This window comes from Kryptolebias marmoratus, linkage group LG13, assembly GCF_001649575.2.
Source record: "Kryptolebias marmoratus isolate JLee-2015 linkage group LG13, ASM164957v2, whole genome shotgun sequence".
NCBI lineage: Eukaryota > Metazoa > Chordata > Actinopteri > Cyprinodontiformes > Rivulidae > Kryptolebias > Kryptolebias marmoratus.
The window spans coordinates 9,054,149-9,075,647 of record NC_051442.1 but is presented as its reverse complement, the minus strand read 5'-3'; the positions used below and the strand labels follow the sequence as shown (position 1 = coordinate 9,075,647).

At 39.0% G+C, this 21,499-nt stretch overlaps 3 protein-coding genes across 3 annotated transcripts; 2 read left to right on the top strand and 1 right to left on the bottom strand.

Annotated features, from left to right (window-relative positions):
• The first annotated feature begins 1,175 nt into the window (after window positions 1-1,175).
• bnip1b (BCL2 interacting protein 1b) lies at window positions 1,176-3,840 on the top strand. The gene is made up of 6 exons (XM_017421273.3): window positions 1,176-1,311; window positions 2,046-2,138; window positions 2,219-2,310; window positions 2,577-2,684; window positions 2,905-3,023; window positions 3,133-3,840. The coding sequence occupies exons 1-6, from the start codon at window positions 1,228-1,230 to the stop codon at window positions 3,327-3,329; spliced, it is 693 nt and encodes a 230-aa protein (XP_017276762.1). The 5' UTR covers window positions 1,176-1,227; the 3' UTR covers window positions 3,330-3,840.
• Window positions 3,841-4,233: 393 nt separating this feature from the next.
• On the bottom strand, window positions 4,234-14,033 carry LOC108238918. The gene is made up of 7 exons (XM_017421287.3): window positions 13,733-14,033; window positions 13,484-13,608; window positions 12,957-13,167; window positions 7,946-8,135; window positions 7,132-7,274; window positions 5,951-6,162; window positions 4,234-5,249 (listed from the first exon to the last, which is right to left on the bottom strand). The coding sequence occupies exons 1-7, from the start codon at window positions 13,880-13,882 to the stop codon at window positions 4,922-4,924; spliced, it is 1,359 nt and encodes a 452-aa protein (XP_017276776.1). The 5' UTR covers window positions 13,883-14,033; the 3' UTR covers window positions 4,234-4,921.
• Window positions 14,034-14,090: 57 nt separating this feature from the next.
• Window positions 14,091-18,896, top strand: htatsf1 (HIV-1 Tat specific factor 1). Its single transcript, XM_017421424.3, has 10 exons — window positions 14,091-14,302; window positions 14,866-15,030; window positions 15,497-15,731; window positions 15,820-15,867; window positions 15,952-16,106; window positions 16,515-16,678; window positions 17,139-17,235; window positions 17,335-17,424; window positions 17,518-17,655; window positions 18,086-18,896. Exons 2-10 carry the CDS (start codon window positions 14,866-14,868, stop codon window positions 18,341-18,343), a joined length of 1,350 nt encoding a protein of 449 aa, XP_017276913.1. The 5' UTR covers window positions 14,091-14,302; the 3' UTR covers window positions 18,344-18,896.
• The last annotated feature ends 2,603 nt before the right edge of the window (window positions 18,897-21,499 follow it).

Here is a 21,499-nt window from a genome sequence, read left to right as displayed (position 1 = left end):
TTTTTATATGTTCATGATATTAATTAAAACTGTTCACATATGGTATACATTTCAGCATTTGATCATTCTTATTGTTGTATTTATTACAATAAATATAAATTACTTAACACTTACAATAAATCCAATATATCCTAGAGAGATATTTGTTTAGCATATGTGATATGTTTACAAATTACAGTGAGGTAATCATTTCAAACAACTATACAAAGTTACTCTGATTTGTAAAATAAGCTCAATTTCCACACAAGTTAATTTCAGTCAAACTAGACAGACATTTTGATTTAATGTTTTGAAATGAGTTCAGATATCTAAAATAATAACTGAAATACATTTTTATCTGTAACTGAAGGCAATTTCTAATTCAATTTAATCTAGAGTCACAAACCATCCTTCGTTTGGTTATTATTTGCTAAGAATGAAATCTAAATAAATTGTCTTTGCACCGGGTTGCTGGCAAAGGGCCTGAAAATGTAAGCTGCCTGCTATGTTTGACTTGACTCTGGTGCATCACTTGAATGCCATTTTAAATGTTGAAACATCTACAGTTCAGAGGTAAGAGGTGGGTTCAGAAATAAACAAGTTAATGAATATAAAAAGTGACCAAGTTTCTGAAAGGGATTTTGTTACAGGAAGTGAACTAGAAATGTCTAAAAACTGTCAATGAGAAAAACAATGGTATATTTTGGTGAAAGCAAAAATAAAGTACTGAGAGTTAGCTGACTCTGAACTGAACTACACATCAAAATAGTTGGCACTAATAGAACTTGGTGTATTTAAGTTAGATTTAAGAGCATCTAAATGACACATTAAAGACATTTTTCCATGTAAAATGAAATATTGTATTGCAATAACTTATTATACTGCTGTCATGTTTATGTGCACTTTCTATAGAAGTTGCAAGTTAAAGTTTGCAGACATTAGTATAAGACACCACAACTGGAATTTGCATATATGAAACTTAAGATTTTAGAGATTCGTTTTGTTTACAAAGTTTGGTCTTACTGTATTTCCTCTTCAACAATTTTGATCATAGTAAACGTACTATTTGAAATTAATTCAAATTATTTAACCACCTGAGATAAGTTGTTAATCCTCTTTAAAATGAGATGCTTAATTTTGATGTTTAACAGGATAACAGAGAGGCTCACTCAAGCTTTCAGCATCAACCGCTTCGCGCTCGTCTTCTTTCTGAGCCTCCGCCCTCCGGCTTGCCGTACCAAAACAACAATGGCGTCCTCAGCGGATGTAAACGTTCGGATTTGCGGGCAAGAAATTATAAAATATGACCTGGAAATAAAAGCACTTATTCAAGTAAGAACTTAAACTTATAAAATGTAACACACAATGAACTCTCGTTTTGATGCAGAGACACAAATAATCGGTCTCAAAGTTCAACAAACAATGCTAAGCTAAACGCTAAGCTAAAGTTAGCTTAGCAACAGGAGAAATGCAGGACTGTTATTGAGTTTTAAAAAGGCACCGAATTTTATAAAGTCGGTAATAAAACTGCTACAAACTTACATAGAAACTATGTTGTCTTTGGCAGTTTTTCTGGCTGCTAAATACTGAACCAAGTATGTGTACTGCACTGAGCTTAGAAACTAGGAAGTACCTTCAGAAAGCCCAGACAAGTGATGCTAAGGACCAGTTTAAAGCTGAGTTTACGAAGCTAAAAAAAACAAAAAGATGGGTAGCTCAAGACTTTTACTGATCTTTATCTGTTAAAAATTAGGTAGTTACATTCAAAAGCATTGCCAAAACTTATTTGAGTATCTTTTTTACACTCCTATATAGATTTTGTAGGTAATATAAATATACTTAATTATGTTGTTACATTCATTACAATAAAATATGCAACAAACTGCTAGAAACAAATATATACAAAGGTTGGATACAAAATGTTGTTGCCTTTTGTTAGGTTTGAGCTTGATCTGTCTTTCTCTTTTTATTGAATACAAATCATTCCTTTGAGTGTTTTGGTATTTACCTAAATTTGGTATTTTTGACTCATTGTACGTATTCCCATTTATTCCCGTGATCTGTAGGACATCAGGGACTGTCCTGGACCTCAGTCTGTTCTCACGGAGCTCAACTCTCAGGTCAAAGAGAAATTCAACAAGCTGAGGCTCCGGATACAGGTCAGGTCTTTGCCACACATGCAAACTGTAGTAAAATGTCTTGGTTAAAACTGGAAGTGTGTTCTGTGACGTCACACCAGGATCTGGAGCAGATGGCCCAAGAGCAGGACGAAGAGTTGACCAGACTGGCTGTCCTCGCAGAAACAGAAAGCCAGAGACACCAAATGCTCAGGTGTTTGAACACAAACATTTTGTTTAATTGATATTACTCTAAAGAGAGTGTTTTTGAGCGATAGTTTACTTTTGCATGTTATATATACAAGCTTTTATACTAATAGTTGCCACCACAACCCATAACATGCTGTTTCACAGAAAAAATTAGATTCAAAAAGTGTTTTTGCAATTCTCTCTCAGCAAAATTAGGTGCACATAAGTAATTGTTAGTTATGAAAGCAACGACGCAACAAATGTTTCTGTGCTAACTTCTCTGTACTCCAGTAACCAGACAGCGTGGAGGAAAGCTAACTTGGCTTGTAAACTCGCTATAGACAACATGGAGAAGGACGAGCTGCTGCACGGTGGAGAAAACCAGAGCACCAGACAGAAGTTAGTCCAGTTCAGTCTGTTGGCTTTTTGTTGTTTGACATATCAAAGCATTTAAAACCTAATCAGAAGCTATCAACAGTATCTTTACTCATAGAACAAAATAACCTAAACTACATCATGAGAATTATGGTCTTTTACAAACAAGAAAAAGTAAAAAATAAAATGTTAAGGCTGTATCATCCACTGCTTCACCTCCCTCTCTGCTTTGTGTTTACGTCAGGAAGGCAACAAAAGAAAGTCTAGTAGAAACAAGCAGCAACTTCACAGAGTCTCTGATGTCCATCAGCAGGATGATGTCTCAACAGGTGATGCAGACTGAGGACACCATTGGAACTTTAGGTAAACAAACCTACAAAAAACAAAACACTTTTTGTGTTTGTGTGCCTTAAAGAATCTAGTAAGTGTGTTGTTTATAATCCACTTTCCTAATCCATCCTCCTCCCTGCAGCCACCTCCTCCAGAACGGTGGAGGAAACCAACGAGGAGTTTAAAAACATGAAGGGAACCATCCACCTGGGGATGAAGCTGATCCTAAAGTACAACCGGAGGGAGTTAACAGACAAGCTGCTCATCTTCCTGGCTTTTGCCCTCTTCTTCGCCACCGTCCTCTACATCCTCAAGAAACGCCTCTTCCCCTTTATTTAGAGCTCCAGCTGAGTTCAAGCAAGACTGGACTGTTACAGAAGGAGGTGGTGAAAATATTTTCACTTGTATAATATGCGAAAAAGCTGTGAAAGTTATTTTTAAGATCAAAATATTCAGGAATATTTCAGCTCATGAGGTGAGCATATTAGCTGTCCACTGCCTGATGCTTTTGTAGCTTTTCAATGATTGGATCGTCTGATTATAACATTTGACAAACTGGGATTGTGGTACAAACATTCAGATGATCTGTCTTGTTTTTGATATAAAGGCTGAGCTGAAATGCTGCCGACTTGTCATTGTTAATTTTGAAAAAGCACTTTGAACCATAACCAGGGATGTATCGGCCACAATATGCAATGAGTCTTTTTTTTCTTCAAATTTGAATCTGTGTCCAATAGAGGAACTGTATGTATCCTTCGGATGACTATTGCAAAAATGCTGTTACAGATGTTAATGTGCCTTTCAGACATGGCTGCTTTTCATTAAACTTATTCTTTTGTCCTGTCTGCTCTCACTACCTTCTAATTATTTCAATGCAAGCTAAAGAGACTGAAGGCTTTTGGAAGAACTAAAAGCAAGAAAACAGGTGGAAAGTTTCTATCAAGTGATTAAATTTACAAGCACTGTACTTCTTGTTGCTCCTCTCTTCTCATGTCTCCATGCTGGAGGAACAAAAACGCTGATATAAATATGAGAGGACGGAAGAAATTGCTACTAAACCACACTCTGGGCCAGGTGAAGCACTGCAGCCCTGCAGTCTTGTTTTTCTTGTCTTGTTGGTCAATGCATGTCAGCAGAAAAGGTTTACATAGCTTCCATCAACAAAACTTCACTGCTCAAACAGCGAACCTACAGGGGAATGTGTAATGGTGGCCCGGACTGTGTGAAAGACAAACACATGCTCTGTGAGTTTGAATAAAGTTTAATATTTACAACATATTGTGCAGTGTATTGTTACACAGCAATCCTGCAGATGTCACAATACCCAACATATAACCATCTGAGAAGAAACAATTAAAAAACTATTTAACAAAGCAAAATAAAACTAAAAGGAACAGACTAAGCTGTCTTCAATTAGGTCATTTTAGTTCAATTCTACGTAGTTTTAAGATTAAGGTCTGAATTGTGATAAAAGTGGTATTTAAAATACATAAAACATGACCAAATAATACGTTCCTTACTGCAGACTGTATCTCTGCTGTCTGTAGCACATCACATATTTGTGTGTTAACTGTACGGTGCACAATACAACAATCATAAATACAAAAACATACTTAAATAGGTGGGATTCTAACTACGCCATCAGCTGCACCGGAGCTACAAACAAACTTTCTGTAGTGTCGGCTTGTGTTTGCTCTTACTAGATTTAGGACTTTATGATGAAAGTGAGGTAGTTGGCTGGCTTTTATCCTTCTACAAATCGTACGTTCAGAGAAAATGTGAATATAAGAAAAAACCCACAAACAGAATAAATAATGCTGCCTTGCTTTCACCAAGAACGCTCTTCTAAAACTACAACTTGTACTTGTTTTTCTGCTAATTTAAGTGCATCATGTTTGTGTACCCTGTGTGCACCTCTGTAAGTCATCTATTTATGAATCAGAGACAAAAGGATGCTCAGAAACAGCGAGGCCAGAATCAGTGGCGCTGTCGATCGACCTGACCGGACTCTTGTTCTCCAGTTCGGCTTCTCCGGTTGGCTGCAGCGAGGGCTCCACAGCAGTGACGGGCCTGGCCACGGTGGGCTGTGGAGTGGTCGGGTCATCCAGAACATCTGATTGGTTGAGAGGGCAGATGTTGGCGAAGCTGCCACACAGCGCCCCCCAGTGTTGCTTGCACTGCCCCTGCAGCCGCCGTCCAACCCACGCCCTGATCTCGTCTCCGCACTTCAACAGGAAGTTCATCAACTCCACGTACGGCCTGGGGTGGCAGCGAGAGGGAATGATGGAAGCAAGATCAATCTAACATTAGTGTTTGTGGACTGTGGGAGAAAACCCTGTGCATGAACAGGAGGAGACATGCAAACTCCACACAGAAAGGCCCCAGTCTTGATTTGAACCTGAGACCTTCAGATGCAAGGAGACACTACTAACAGCTACAGCAATGTGTCGCCTACTTAATATAAGTAAAACATTTCAAGGTTAACACATGCTATTTGTGGGAAAGATACAAGACTAAAGAATAACACTGAAACTCTGGGCACTGCCACCTCACAGCTGTAAAAGTCTGGTTCTGACAAATCAAATTATGAAGTTCTTTAAAAACAAAACAAAACGGAATCTTTCCTCTAAAGGACACAGAGGCTGAGACCAATTCAAAATGCAGCATCCATGATGTGTGTGGGATGAATATGGCATATACTGTATAGGACTTTTGCACAGCTGTGAAGCAACATTAAAGCTCAACAATAATAATGCTAAAATACATCCTGCATATGTTTGAGCACAGCTCTATGGAAAAAGAGTCCAAAAGCTAAACTGGTCTGTCTGCTGGAAATGAAAATGATGCATTATAATGCTCGCAGTAATGTTGTTCCACCAGGGTTTCATTTAGACCTTTGTTGTTTGTCTGTCTGATGTTTTGTTAAAACTAGCTGTTGCTTATGTGTGTGTCTTTCTCACCCCGTGGGGAACATCAGGTGGAACTGGACCAGGCTTCCCGTGGTGTCTATGTGGTCCTGCAGAGCTAGGCAGAGGTTGTGTTTGGAATAGCACTCTCTCTGGAGGGAAAACACCATCTCTTTTACCGCAGAGCACCGCCGGCTCACGCAGCTGAAACGCTGCCGCAGTCCCAGGGCCATGCATCGCAGCGCATCCTTCACCAAGGACTTTCCCTGCAAGGAGGAGACGACGCTCTGTCCAGCTTTAAAGCTCATTAACTTTGTTACATTTGAATGGTCTTTAAAGTTTTTAGAAATGTATATTTATATATAGATGATTTAGTCATTCTGTCTCCTTACAGTAGAAGCTGACAACAGCAGCTTTAAATGTGCAAAAGTTATTGTAATCAGTGCAACATATTTAACAAAACAAATGTCCTTTTTTTTATTAACTATTATTTAACTATTAGTTTTTTGTAGTTTTGTTGCATTGCCAACACGATCCGAGTCTCACACTGTGGATAATGTCATCAATACAATTTAGAGACATTGTTCTTTTAACAACCTAAAAGTCTCCAGGCTCTAAGACTATAAAGCAGCCCCAGTGAGGTTTGCGTGAAGATGAAATTTTGATTTTACTGAGCAATACTTTTTATCCTCCAAACAAAATGTTGTCATTTTTGTCCACCTCTGGATTTAGATGAAGATCAAATATCACATTATGAGTCGTAAATAAATACTTCCTGATAATCCCAGTGGGGTTTACAACCTTTTTCTAGTAATCTGGCCCCTCGTGAATCCTCACAGAACATCATCCTCCGTTCCTGTTCACTATGAGGACACAGAAGACCTGCATCACTTTCTTGTGCATTTCTATTCTAGTAATATGGACATGCTGTTCCTTCTCTCATTTCAGAACCCCTCTCAGATTGTTCTGTAACCAATGCTGCCACCCATAACCATACACTGCTCCTTATACAACTAACATTCCTCACAAATGGCCTTAACGACAGCCGGGATTAAATGAAATAAAAACTTGTATCCAGATATGTCTTCTCCTAAAGTTCCTGATGAACTTGGTTTCAGTCTGTCGAGTGGGTGTAGGAGGGAGGGGCCTGATGATGGCGAACAGATAAACTTTCCTTATGTGTCTAAAAGCGTGAGGTTGTGGAGGTGGAGTCACATCATTGTGCCGATTCCCACCTGGGAGTCGTAGCGTCCGGCGTTGTGCAGCAGTGTGAGGCATATGTGGTGCAGCCCGTGGATCTCACAGGAGTTGTTGTTAAAGCACTGAAATGTCCCACAGCCGACGTCACCTGAACTCACCAGGCAGCTCTGAATCTCAGCTGAAAGTACACACACACACACACACAAAAAGGCAGCAAGATCAATAGTGATACAAGAAAGCATCTCCTGAATGGGTGCCTGGATTGAAATCTCACATCAAGATGATTATATTATAAGGAATCGTAATCCTTAAAGAAGCCTGGAACAAGAAAGCTCAAACGTTCATGATAACAGTGCCATGCTGTGACTTTTTCCCCTCTCCTCTCCTCTCCTCAGCTCAGGTCAGTCACAATGGGCCACTTGAGTCAGCTGTTCAACAGATCACCACTTGTGGGTGGGCTTTTAGTTAACCTTTAACCAGTTATGACTGACTCCTTTCATAGCCAGGTCTTCACCATCCCTGCTGTTGATGCTGTGCAGCCTGCAGGAGTCGCCTGACGAGGAGGGAATGTGCTTGAACAGGATGGAAGTCACTGAGTTACAGCCGTCAACAGAAGAGAAGGGGTACAAACAGAGAGGAGCCTATAATGTTCATCCGTCTGCACTGGGGTAGTGGCCTGTTCGGTTGCTACTTTTATTTTAAAGCTGAACAGAAGAATACGATCAATTCCAACAAAGCAAACTTATTCTCCTGGAACCTCATGAGAACCGAGCCACACCTTCTCCAGTGAGATGAAAGAGCACATGAGCAATTATCTGAGTAAAATGTCTTTTTGCGGGTCAAACTCACTTGTGCTCTGCAGAGAGAGGCGTTTCTTCACTCCTTGTTTCTCCTGAACATCATGCAGGTCCACGGCCAGAATATGATGACACGCCAGCAGCAGCAGGAACATCCCAGAGGACAGAGTCACCGGCATTTTCCTGAACTCGGGTTGGTATTTTTTATGTGATGCTGTTTTAATATTATTATTATTTTCTGGTTAGGGTGTTGGGAGGAGTGTGTAACCGTACAATGTGGCAGAGACATGAGCGGCTGGAATATAAAGCCGCAGGAGTCGCTGCGCGTTCACCGGACTGAAGAGGAGCTCTCGGCCAATCACGGCGCAGCTCCGTGAACGCGCAGCACACGTGGAGCTGAAAGTTTATCACAGAAGAGTCGCGAAACGCGCCTTCAGCGTTTGATTAAACGCGTCCAGCGTCACAGGAACTCGTTATGGGCGCACGGGTAGCAGGGAAAAGACACGGCCAACTAGCTGGAAGTAAATAAAATCTCACTGTGAGGTCTGTTCCAGCGGAGCTCGAAGGTCAACCGCACAAAACGGCCCCTTAATTAACCCAAGAGCCGACGCGCATGCGCGCTTGAGGGTTCGGAGTGGTCTTCAGGCAGGGAGACGTGCAATAAGGAACGTGTGACTGGAAGAGAGCAGCAGATGTATCAGGAGGCTCCTCCAAACTGTTAATAAAGCCCATATCTAACATGTTTCATTGTGTATTAAACCAGAGTAATCGTTCACAAAATATTAAATAACTTACAGACCCACATCACAACTAAACACTGTTTTAAAAGATTTATATGCTAAAACAGAGACGTTTTTATACGGATCATGCTTACTAATGGTTTGTTTAGATCCAGTCCTGTTTTTGAGTCCTCCTCATCAGGAACAAAAGTACAATTGTGCTTCAGGAATCTCCCCAGTTACTACTAACCTTATTATGTTGGGTTATACTTGTACTCTGAAGTTGGAATTTCTGTATTCCAGACAAGCCACAAAATTGAGCTGTGATATTACTGAAGTTGATTCTGACTTGAAAATGTAGATGTTTCTCCTCAACAAATATGACTGCCTCAAATAAACAAAGTTGCAGTAGGCTAGCTGTAGGTATAAACAGTGTGTAATTGATTTAATGATACACAATTGACAGAAGAGGTAGTAAACAAATTGAACAATTAGTAATGCTTCTGTATTAGTAATATTGTTGCTACAATATTGCCAAAATGCAGAGAACTTATTTGATAATGATCTCACCAACACGAACTTTAAATCCAATATGGCTGCCTCGCGCAGAAAAAAAAACGCAATAAGCTAGCTAGATGCAGTCATAAACTTTTTACAAGCTCTGTAAATATTTATCTAGCTAAATCAGTCACACACATTCTACTGCATGTCGCTAATGTGTAGTATAAAATGCAGAGGAAATATTGGGTACTGATTTGTACTGCTAACAGTAGTTAGCCCGATAACTGGGCTGAACAGTTAGCGTAGCTAATGCTTACAACAGGAAAAGTTAAGCTGAATGTGACGTCATTCCCATGTCCAAATTTAGACTTCCTGTAAATAATAAGACAGCATAATGTGTCTTTTCCATGCTCAGTGTTGATATGTACCACATTTCTTTCTAAGTAGAAGTCTTTTGTTTAGTTATGTCACTGGCCACTTGCAAAAGTACAGTTTAAAATCACAGTTTTCAAAGTGTTAAACACAAGCAGTACAACAAACTGTGAAAGGATGACTAGAGGGAGAGAAAAATAATATAAATTTGGAGTGTTTTGGTTTTCAAGATCTGAACCATGTCTCAGTGCTGTTTAACTCTATTTTGCAGCCTCGTTGTCTGTGTTTTTCTCTTTGTGGCCATGACTTCTGACACGTGACATTCACAAAGGAACATATTAGTGATGTCATGGGTCACATCAGCTATTTGAGCCAAGAAAAAAAAACAACAAAAAACATTGTTGTGCTTTTGAGCTTTACCAGTGTTACCCACCCTGAATTCAAGAGTTCTTCAGTAAATGTATTTGAGGACAAATGTGAGTGTTTGTATGTGTGTGTGTGTGGCAGTGGGAGGTCAAGGTAGAGGGACAGAGTGTGTTTATGTTTGTGTTCATGCAGGGGCCCAGCTGGGGAAGACATACTCCAACCAGGGCTAATGTTTAGATGTTGGAAGACCTTTTTTTTTAAAGATAATCTTTACCCTTGTTCAGTCTTCAAAACATCATTCTACAGCTTCAGCCACACAACCTCTGATGACCACCCACACAATGACCCCTCACCAAACACACTTATATACACATATACCCTAAATAGTACACTAATGAACCAAGACTCTGCAAACAGTAGACACCCGTGGCCTTCTCATACTCCCACACGCTCATGTTGCAAACAACATTCTGTATGTTTGTGCGAAACACAGAACAGATATCTGCTTTGTGGTGACTAATAGTAGAATGAATCTTTAAATTATGACTCCGCGATAAGCTACGCTTCTGTTCCGCATGTTTTTTTTTGTCTTGTAGGTTAAGTGTCAGCAATGCTGCATTTACTTTGTGGATTCTCTAAGCATTACAAGGTTAAAATGTCACACAAAACAACACATTTTGAGCTCATATCCGCTGAGGTTACAGCACATTGTATTGCAATGCAATAGAATCATTTTTAAATTCACAGTTTTGCTATTTTACAGAAAGAATTCGCTTCACAGAAAATTAACGGCATCCTTTTAGCAATTTCCTTTTCGTAAATTAGATTATGGCAAGATCATCAGATTATTAAAAGGGCTTTTCTGTAAATGGATTCAGCTGTTAAATTTTTTAATTCAAGTGCAATGTTTTATTGCACGTTTTGGATGTTTTTAGAATATAATATAGTTGTTATAAGTTAATGGAAATAAAGTAAAGTAATAACTAACATTTTGCTGGACAAAAAGGGTTTTATGCCTAATATAACTTCAGAATAAAAAAAGAAAGAAAAGAAGCTACAGAGTATAATTTAATTAGTACAAATATTTTATTTGATTATTTCATTAGTACAAGTTAAAAAGGGAAAGATAATTCAGTTTTTATGTATTAAATATAAAGTTTGTAGTTATATTTGAACAACACAAGTGCCAAAAACTAAACACACCTTGTGACTGTCTCCTCTGGCTCAATAAAACCCAACATGGCAATATTTAAATGTAAAAATTCACGACTTCAAAACAGAGGCAAACAAACTAAGAGACATTCTCACACCTGCTGACACATGTTAGTGTAAACATAGATCATTCTCTTCCTGAAAAAAAAAACAAAAAACAGGTGGTTAAATCAATGAAATTGCGCAATCTCTAATGCAATACATAAACATCCTCAAAAATGGTTAACCATAGGTTAAAAAGAGGCTAAAGACTGGATTTATCAAAGTTTTGAGTGACAGGTTTTCTCTGCAAACTGTTTTCAAAATAAAAATGTAAAAAAAAAGCTAGAAATCCTGGCGGCATCAGCAGGATTAATGGTTCTGACTTTTAGGAGATGACAACTGAAGTGCAAATTACATACAAACCCTTAGAACTATTCCACTGTATTTTCTTTGTAAGTTAATCTTTTTACTAAATAGAACAAACTCAAGTACATAGGCACTTGAGAATTTATAAAGTTATAAAGTTTATAAATATGTACACGCTTTCAGAAAGCTTTCTATTTTTCAGGATGGATATGATTCAAGACTTCATTTGTATGCTCATTGCCCTCATCATCCTTACAGCTTATCTACAGACCTACATTCTTCAAAGAAGTTCAGGATGTTGTTAAAGTTTGTTCCTGTTATACATTTCCAAAATCTGGATTTTATCAAGCAAAAAAGCAGTTATATATGCTGCTTATTGTGCTTTGAGTCTGCTGTAAAAATCACATAAATCTTAAGGAACCAGCATTAATGAACTGAATTATTTCAAAGATAATAAAGACAGATGTCTAATTGCTAACGTTGTGATTGATCATTTTCCCTTTTGACTTGCAATAAATGTTGATAAAACATCTCGAGTGTTAAATTAGGTCTAGTTTCATTATACGTTTGCACATTATGCATCTGAATGTGTTTCTAATAGGTAAGTAACGCATCACTGTGAACCTGGATCAGTGGTGAAATCAAGAGGTTTAAAGTAGCATTTTGTGAGTTTGATGGATTCTGCTGTAAGTTTGAAAATCAAACAGGGAAAAATTACCCCATCTAGTGTAATATATGGTTAAATGCTCTGCTTTCTGCAAACCTAAAAAAGTATATCCTCTGTCAAACAAAATGACTGCACAGATGTCTTATATTTTACTCCTGACAGAAACTACAAACAGGTTAAAAAAATGCTAAAGGACCATGTTCTCAGCATTTTTTTTATTAAAGCAGACACAATACACAATCAATTTTGCAAACTAAATACATGCATACAAAAAGAAACATAAAAATCTTTACTTATTGAACAAAATGTTTTTTTGTTTTTTTTTTACTTTTGTACATTTTAAAAACTGAATATGAGTTACCATGCATCATCTCTTCTCTCCCTAAACCTCCTAATGTTAAAACTTCACCCTTCATCAGAATCCATGTCAACGTCTTGCAAGTCTAAAAGATTAAGAGTTCACATGGTACTAAAAAAATGCCTGAATGAGCTGGAAGATCAGTTGTGTTATACAAGATACACAACAAAATCAAAACCTTGTAAGATTACCACATTAAAAAAACGCTACAAAAAAAAAAAAAACTCTGACACATCCAAAAGCAGAGCTGTGCAGTGCAGCAATTGTGCACAAGTTTGTGCACACAGACAGGCAATAAAACCATCCATTAAATAAAGGATGAAGGAAAAAAAAACTTCCTTCTTCTCTTCATCCTTTATTCTCTTCATGCTGCGTTGTTAAAAAAAACCAACCAAAAAAATCATCGCAGCAGCACGTGTAGCCCAGTAAACACCAGCATGTGTGCCTCTGGAAAGAGAAAATGCACATTTCTTGACTGCTCCTGACTCTCCACTTTAGGTGAGTTTTTAGAGACACCTCAGGGCGTTTTGGGGCCCGAGGCACAAGTGGGCTCCTGTGTTTCTGTCTGTTCAGATGGTGTGGGGTTAGAGCTCGAGGTGCTCTCCTCCTTCCTGTCTCCAGAGAGGAATTCGTGAATAGCGGTTTCTATCTGCGGCCGGAAAGTGTGGTTCATCTTAGGGTCCACAACCTGAGTTATAATCCGGTCCACACCAGACTCCATCATGCCCGATCTGGAAAACAACACACAGACAGGAGCTAAGACAAAAGGAAGCTGACATACCCAAACATATGAGGGGAAAAAAACTAAACAAATAATAAATGTTCCCTGTTTTACAGACAATGGCATATAAACACAAAGTGTGTAGCTAGAAAGCAAAACTCACAAACAACTAGACTACATGGACTTCTACTGTTCATTAACCATGAATGGGAAGCAGAAACACTCCAACACAGCACAGTGATAGTATCCTGCAGCTAATATCTGTGTTGTGCTTCTGTGCTTCCACCACTGAATATAATGCAGAAAGAGGTTTTAGCTGTGCTTACTGAACAACGCTTTGTCTCAGTCCATTCCTCATCTGGTTCTTGTTGTTGGACGGTTTCCAGTCCTGTGTGCTCAGGTGCGACGTCACAAAGTTGTCAACTTTCTGTCGCAGGTTCTGGTAGGCAGGCTTAGAAAGAGAGCAACACCTGGGTGAATTGCACTTATTCCTCGCTGACAGATACAGCTAAGAATACTTTGAAAAACGTACAAATGTTGCTTTTAACTTGCTAAAGTTAGGACAAAGCGAATACCTTGGTGTCAACATCGGCCAAACAGTCCCGACGAAACTCGTCAAAAAGTCCCTGGTTCTTTAGATGCTCCACGATCATGGCGATAAGCTGCGGGTCTCCTGGAGGCAGACTGGCTGGATTAACGTTAACATTACCGCTACCCTCCGCCATTCTTAGTTTATTCACCTGTTAGCTGCATCGAAAGCTACCTTAGCTGACCCATCAGCGCTTGCCTCTCTCTTCGAGATGTGCGTTTGAGTTATTTATTTCAGTAAGCCTGTAGGTACAGTGACTGCGCGTTTTGTATTCGATAATGTCAAACGGTAGATACCGGAGTAAAATCAAACGCACCAGCTTTGTTTTGTCGCGCATGCGCATTTGGAATCTGACCTCGGAAACGATTCATTCAAGTGGCGTCGCGGATTCTAGTAAATAACGTTAATTTCGAAATACGATCCAGTTATTCACTCTTTAGTCCTTTTCAACAATTAGAAGCTGAATTAGATCGGCGAGGAGGTCCGATTGCAGGCATACTGTTTCTTTTTTTGCATCAGCTTGATCGTAGAGAGCGCCGATCATTCGCTCTTAAAGGTAAAGTTAGCTACGTTGGCTAACATGTTAGCTACGTTGGCTGTCCTGTTGTTGATAGCGCATTTAATATAAAATGCATAAAAGTTAAATATCCTGGTATGAAGTGAGCTATAACAACTATATGAAATCGACCATGTGTGTATAGTATAAATAATATGTTGGAAGTTGTTAGTTAATTGTGTCCAGCCGTCAGTTTTAATAAATCAAATAATAATGTGCGCACATCATGTTTACATGTAAATTTTTAATTTATGTTTTGTTTGTCGAGTTGCTAGCCACTCGGGCTTTGGAAGAAGATTTTAAACTTGTAAATATAAACATTTACTTACTATAACTTGGAAATCTTGCCCCAACTATGATAGTACACACACACACACACACACACACACACACACACACACTTGTTTCTTTATTTTTTATGTGTGTAAAGTATTTACATCTCTATAAATCTTTGGTAACCGCTTCTGAAACACGTAAAAGGCTCTTGATTTGATCTAGAAAACACATTAAAAGGCAGCATCTCGGTGATCAGAGTAATGTGACATTTCATCTTCCTGTTGCAGATGAGCGGAGAGTCAAACACTAACAAGGAATTTGTGGAGCAGCTGCGAATGCAGGAGCTCTATGGGCAGAGAAAAGAAGATGGCTCGGACCCCTACACCTACACTGATCCAGCTGATGGAACCGTGTATGACTGGGACCATGAAAAGAAAGCCTGGTTCCCTAAAGTATGGAATATCTTTACCCCTCTGTCTTTCTTTACCTGCATTGTTTTTGCTCTTTAAGATATTTTTGTAACTGTTTTGTTGCAGTCTGCGTTTGTCAGTGACTGTTTCTGTGATTGTAAAATCCTAGTTTTTGTCCTTTTGGATGATGGTGCAGTGCGTAGCATACTCACCCAATCTCAGTTCCCACTCTAAAGCTTGAATGGGAGAGTTTATAAGGGCTCAATATGGTATTAAAAGAATTGTTTCACAGTTATGCTGTATGACTTGCACTGAATAGTTTATGACTGACTGAGACTTGCTGTCTGTACACAGTCTGTAAACAATACGCATGATTTATTATCACTTAGGGGTTTTCTTCTTTTTTGGTTGTAAAAGTTTGAATAATTGTTACTCCCTTAATGTTCGGCAACATTTTTCAATTATGATTTCCTTCTTAATGTTAAGTAGGTCTGCATTGTTTTTCTAGATAACAGAAGACTTCATGGCAGCCTACCAGGCCAACTATGGCTTCAACCAAGAAGGAGAGCCGGATACAAACAACGCAGCACTAAGCAGCTCTGACCCAGCACCCCCTGAACCAAACAAAAAGGCACCAGAGAAAGAGAAGTCAACAGATCCCGTCCCAAATCCAGTCCCAGAACAGCAAGAGACCTCTGCTAAAGAAGCCAAGCAGAAAGGAGAGAAGAGGAAAGCAGAGCCAGGTAAAGTGACTTCAGCACAAAACAAGGACAGTTTATAAGCTCAGAAGCACTGTTTTTAATACGTTTCTTCCTTTTTGTGTGCTTGTAGGATGGTTTGATATTGATGAGCAGAAGAACACAAATGTCTATGTGTCAGGTTTGTCTCTCCAAATACAAAGTAGCTGACTCCATTTACCTTATCTTATTTCTCGCTCTGATTCCCTCTCTTCCTCTTCCTCAGGTCTGCCTCCTGACATCACACCTGACGAGTTTGTCGAGTTGATGTCCAAGTGCGGCATTGTGATGAGGGACCCCATTACTGAAGAGTACAAGGTGAAACTCTACAAGGACAGAGATGGAAATCTGAAGGGCGATGGCCTCTGCTGTTATCTCAAGGTTAGCCCGTCTTTCTGATGTCTAAAGATGACTTTAGAGTCTCCATGTTTTGTGTCTCAGAGGCTTTTCATTGTGTAAATCAGTGCTAACAGTAATGTGCTTGGTATCCATAGTCTTTTCACTATTTTTTGCCATAAAAGAAGTAAATAACTATCATAAAATGAACAAAAATCAGCAGTGTAACCCCAGTCACTTGGTTCAAACCTGACACAAAATATATGTATAATAGTGAACATTAAGGATTATTAGCAGTTTGTGAAGTTTCCTTTTCAGACCAGTCAACAAATAAAATTTAAACAATGTGAATTCTGAACTGGTGGAGATATGTTTTATAGTCTTACTTAAAAAAAAAAAACAGTAAATTGTTTCCATCACCCTCCAGTGATGTGTGTTTATGTTTCCCCGCAGAAAGAATCGGTGGCACTGGCCGTGCGTCTGATTGACGAGTCAGAGGTTCGAGGATATAAACTCCACGTGGAGGCAGCGCGATTCGAGCTGAAGGGCCAGTATGATGCCAGCAAGAAGAAGAAGAAGAGCAAAGATTACAAGAAGAAGCTGCATCAGCAGCAGAAGTAAATTTAACTTCTCCCTCTGCAAGCAGGGCTTTTGTCAGTTCTGCCAACAATTTAAAAATTTCAACCTAAATTTGGGAGATAAATTTTATAAGTTACAACCAAGACTACTTAGAATATTTAATATCAGTAGAGAGATGCTTTTGGTTAGTGGGAATACTACTGTGGAACATGATAAACTTTTAACTAATACACATTTCTATAAAGCTTTTCCAGCTGATGACTTAGAATATAATAATTATGTTTCTTATTCCTGAGACATTATTACAATACTTCCATTTTAGTTTTGGAAGAAAGAAAAACATTTTAAACATTTTTTCACTTAATTCTTGGATGACTTTACCTCCCAAAAAGCAGAATGTAAAGTGTGGTTTGAATACATCTTCTGTTTTTCTAAAAAGAAAAAAAAAAGCTTTTCAACTTACTCCATACTTTATGTGGCTTTGTTTTGTGTAAACAGACAGCTGGACTGGAGGCCCGAGAAGAAAGGAGAGGTTAGGAAGAGGCACGAGAAAGTTGTCATCATCAGGAACATGTTCCATCCCAGTGACTTTGAGGTGCGGAGAGGAGGACTTTCATGACCACACAACCACTGTCAAACACGTTCGGGAGGCTGTGAGCGTTAATCTGTCTGCTCTGTGGGCTGGTTGTTGCAGGAAGACCCGCTGGTGCTGAATGAGTACCGCGAAGACCTGCGGACAGAGTGTGAGAAGTTTGGGGAAGTTAAGAAGGTCATCCTCTTTGATGTGAGTTTAGTTAATGTTGCTTCAGAGTCTGGGTTTGAACCGAGTCGGTTTTGTTTGACAAAACGAGCTGCTGTGTGGTGGTTTGTGCTGCAGAGACACCCAGACGGCGTTGCATCAATCGCGTTTAAGGAGCCCAAGGAAGCTGATGCCTGCGTGCTTTCGTTTAACGGACGCTGGTTTGGAGGAAGGCAGCTGACCGCGCAGCTCTGGGACGGAACGACAGACTATCAGGTCAAATATTTTATTCAGTGTTACACAACATAAAAACCAGGAAGCCAGAGATTCTATGCAGCTGCTTTATCTGATTTTTAAATTTTTTTATTGCTCATAATTTTAATAATTTCATAAACCATTTTTCTGTTTTTTGTGCTATTGTTACAACATTAAAGTGGGAGGATCTTGACTGGTGTCTCCAGCCAGCGAAATCGGATTCTAAATGTTAGACAGCTGTGGGATAGTTTTAAGTTGCCAAACATCTTTTAAAAATTATGATCAAACACACTCCAAAAAACTGAGTTGCATAAGAACTCATAAATCTAACTAATATGTTTGTCTGAACTTCATTTTTGATTATTATTATTTATTTATTTATAGTATGAAACTAATCTAACAAATAATAAAAAAAAAAAATTCAACTCAATCTTTTCTGTGATCTCTGCAGGTTGAAGAGACGACGCGTGAGCGAGAGGAGCGGCTTAAAGGCTGGTCGACTTTCTTGGAAGGGGGCAACCAGGAGCAGCAGAAAAACGCCACGAACAAACCAACAGAGAGCAGCGCGGCCACAGAACCCAGCGAGTCCAGCAGCGCCACAGAACCTGAGCAGCAGCCACAGGCAGAACCACAGAACTCAGAGGAGCCGGAACAGGAAGTGGACTCTACTGACAGCAGCCTAGCAGGAAGTGATAACGAGGATGCCTAGACGCTCAGGACAGTCCTGCAGTCCTGCTTTAAAGTGGAGAGATGCAAAGTTCCCTGTTATAAGAGCACGGAGATAGATTTGGACAGTCTGAGCGGTTTTCTAATGTAGAAAAAAATTAAGTGTTTCTTTTGTGTGCCCTTGTTTGTCATTTTGGTTTCTACTTTCAGTAGAAATGCACTGAACAAGCTGTTAAGTTCCTAAATGAACATTTTTGTCTTTAACTGCATTGTTTCATAGCATTTTTCGGTCTAATTGACTCAATTACTAAAAAATGTGAGACTGAACTCTGTTGGGTTGGATTCTTTTTTTAGCATGCTCTGATTTAGTCCAACTTTTGAAGTGTCTACTTTTTGTTTTATAAAATGGCGCTACAATAACACTCGCTGCAACTAGATATTAACTTTGTGGTCTTCAGTTTAGCACAATGTGAACGCTCATAAAGTTTGTCAAAAGAAAATCACGAGAAAGGACAACTGCTGTAAAATATGGCTTCTCATTGTACAGCCGTTTTGGCTAACACCAGTGTAGATTTCAAAGGGACTTATAGTTTGGCGTAAATCATAAAGAAACTCCAAACTGATGTTGTTCACATCACATGTGGATTGAGTTAAAGCTTTAAAACACAAAGCACACATTTAAATAAATTCTATTTGCTTAAAAAATGCACATCTGTTGTTTTTCATGGATGGGTTTTCCTATAAATTCAGCGCACTGACAGGCTGCAAACATGAACAACTGTTTCAAATCACTTGGAAAAAGAAATCTGACAATGGATTAATAAACTTTATTTAGTTGCATCTGGTTGGTAGCCTGTAGGCAAGTAAGGCAGCAAAAGAATTTGGTCTCATCTATGCGTTCCCCTTGATTTAAGGATCTGGATTATATCAGGTGAGAAACATTCATAAAATCCACACTGACAGTGTATGTTTTATCTAAATATGAACATTATTAAACTACAGGATTCTGTTTATTTTGGACAGATAACATATAAAACTGCAATCATGACTTAACGCTGCTCTGCCTGCTTTTTTGGTGGGTTTTAAGCAGTTGGAAGCTTCCACACAGATTTAAAATAATAATATTAGTTTATATTTCAGATTTATATAAATAATCAAAATATTATTCGAATTTAAACATATGTACAAATAGATGATGTGTCCCTGTTTTTTCCTGTTTTATGGAAGCTGTCATGTTGTATTATTTGAACTTTTCCCTACTCACAATCATTATGTTAAACAAAATAACTAATTACAATTAAAAAAATAAATATTTGGACATACAGCAGCAAGGTAAGAACTCAACAAGAGTCAACACCTGAAAAAGCTTATCAGGTGGGTTTTATTGTGTAACAGAGATGGCGGGGCTTATAAACATACTGGAACCAGCCGACAGGGAAGCTGGCCCTGTTCCAGCTTCAACTTCCAGGTTCCAGTTTGAGATCTTCTTATTTACAGTCTATGATTTGGACACGCATGTCCTCCTGCATTCATCAGAGAATGCTGCATCATGCATGCTGCAGTAATTAATTCAGTTGTATTTTACTTTGGAGAAAGCATAAATGTACTCAGTTACTCCCCTGATTTGTAAAAATGTAAAGCAGACCATCCTTCAGTGTGCTGAAGTGTCCTTAACCCACTGATCCTGATGTGCTTTACAGTGTATGAGTGAGAACATGTGCTGTATATAAACTGTAAAATATATTACTGAAAGCACTGCATGAGTGTTTGTGTCAACGAGAAACACTTTGAAGCTTTTAACAGTATCACGAGAGGTTAAAAAGATGCTGCACTCTATAAGTGTGAGCCATCTGGACCATCCAAACACTTTACAAACGAATTTATCTCAATAAAATGTTCATCATGAATTTATTATGAAAACTTTTTTATTAATTTGAAATCATTATTAAGATCCTGTCAATGATTAAACAGATAAAACAATGTAATCGTTGCAGAGGGAAACATGTGGAACATCTGTTCACCTCCTTGCCTCACCACTAGGGGGCACTGTAACCCCGTTGTTCATGAAAGCAAATGTTTCTTTCATTTTCAGTCTCATATTTTTCACCACTGATAAGGTTGATAACGATTTGACAGAACATCACTTCAAAAATGAGCAGACTACTTCTTTAAGTTCAGGGGCTGATTACTTATCTTCACTTCCTGAAGTCCAGGAAGGGATTTCAGTGCGCGGGGATTTGGAGTTCTGCTGGTTTTGGCGCTTGACTTCATATCTAATACACCTTTTTAACCACAAGAGCCAAAACTTTTATATCAGCTTAACCAAATTCTTGTGAAAACACCAGACTATTGCTTTAAATCTTACACAGCTCTGCCACTCTAAAGTTAAAACAGAAACATTGTTCAGGTTTGGGTTATTTAAACAAACTGTGCCAGTTGTTGGCAACAGAGTAAAGTGATAGCTCCGAACTATGCCTTAAATTAAAAAAATTGGAAACATCCCACTCAAACACATCTACCAAGCCTGTATCGTTCACATGATGCATAAAGTTCATTTAGGCCAAAATGACTTTTGAACACCGTGTTCTCGTTCTCAGTAAATCATGATGGCAACACAGTTTTAAAACACAGCAACGAGGGGATGCAGACAGGGACTGATATGGACAAGGAGTGGAGACAGAGGAGGAAATGGACAGAGCATGTGAGGGCAGGGCCTGTGTTTGTGAGTGTGTGCTCTTTTTCCCTGGAGTCCACCCTGGAGATCGCTTGGGAAAAAGACCTCTAGGTCCGCCTGAGGTCTGAGTTCCTGCCAAGAAAAGCAAGATTAAAATAGAGGGAGGAAGAGAGAGAGAGAGAGAGAGAGAGAGAGAGAGAGAGAGAGAGAGAGAGAGAGAGAGAGAGAGAGAGAGAGAGATTATATCTCAGAGACCCGATCTTGGAGAAAGATGGAGGGATGGAAGATGGAGAGGGCGTGAGAAGGAGGAGCCAGAGAGATGTAGAAATGGTGTGAACAAAGAACTTTGTATCTGAGGAGCAACGTATGGAAAATAAAAACATTCACATGGTGTCACACACACAGTGCTGATTGGAACCATATGCTGACAGAGAAATGAGAAACTGAATTGTTTGATTTGTTTTTCCTTTCTTGCACTGGGATGGAGAGTGGGCGAGATAAAGGGGATGGAATGCACCCATGACT

Excerpts from the sequence above, each read along its gene's own strand:
- bnip1b (XM_017421273.3), top strand. The coding sequence starts at position 1,228 with ATGGCGTCCTCAGCGGATGTAAACGTTCGGATTTGCGGGCAAGAAATT. Across the intron at positions 2,139-2,218 it reads AGCTGAGGCTCCGGATACAG|GATCTGGAGCAGATGGCCCA; the intron begins GTCAGGTCTTTG and ends ACGTCACACCAG. Across the intron at positions 2,311-2,576 it reads CAGAGACACCAAATGCTCAG|TAACCAGACAGCGTGGAGGA; the intron begins GTGTTTGAACAC and ends TCTGTACTCCAG.
- LOC108238918 (XM_017421287.3), bottom strand. The coding sequence starts at position 13,882 with ATGGCGGAGGGTAGCGGTAATGTTAACGTTAATCCAGCCAGTCTGCCT. Across the intron at positions 13,609-13,732 it reads TGGCCGATGTTGACACCAAG|CCTGCCTACCAGAACCTGCG; the intron begins GTATTCGCTTTG and ends TCTCTTTCTAAG. Across the intron at positions 5,250-5,950 it reads CACCTGATGTTCCCCACGGG|GCCGTACGTGGAGTTGATGA; the intron begins GTGAGAAAGACA and ends CTGCCACCCCAG.
- htatsf1 (XM_017421424.3), top strand. The coding sequence starts at position 14,866 with ATGAGCGGAGAGTCAAACACTAACAAGGAATTTGTGGAGCAGCTGCGA. Across the intron at positions 17,425-17,517 it reads AGAAGGTCATCCTCTTTGAT|AGACACCCAGACGGCGTTGC; the intron begins GTGAGTTTAGTT and ends TTTGTGCTGCAG. Across the intron at positions 17,656-18,085 it reads ACGGAACGACAGACTATCAG|GTTGAAGAGACGACGCGTGA; the intron begins GTCAAATATTTT and ends TGATCTCTGCAG.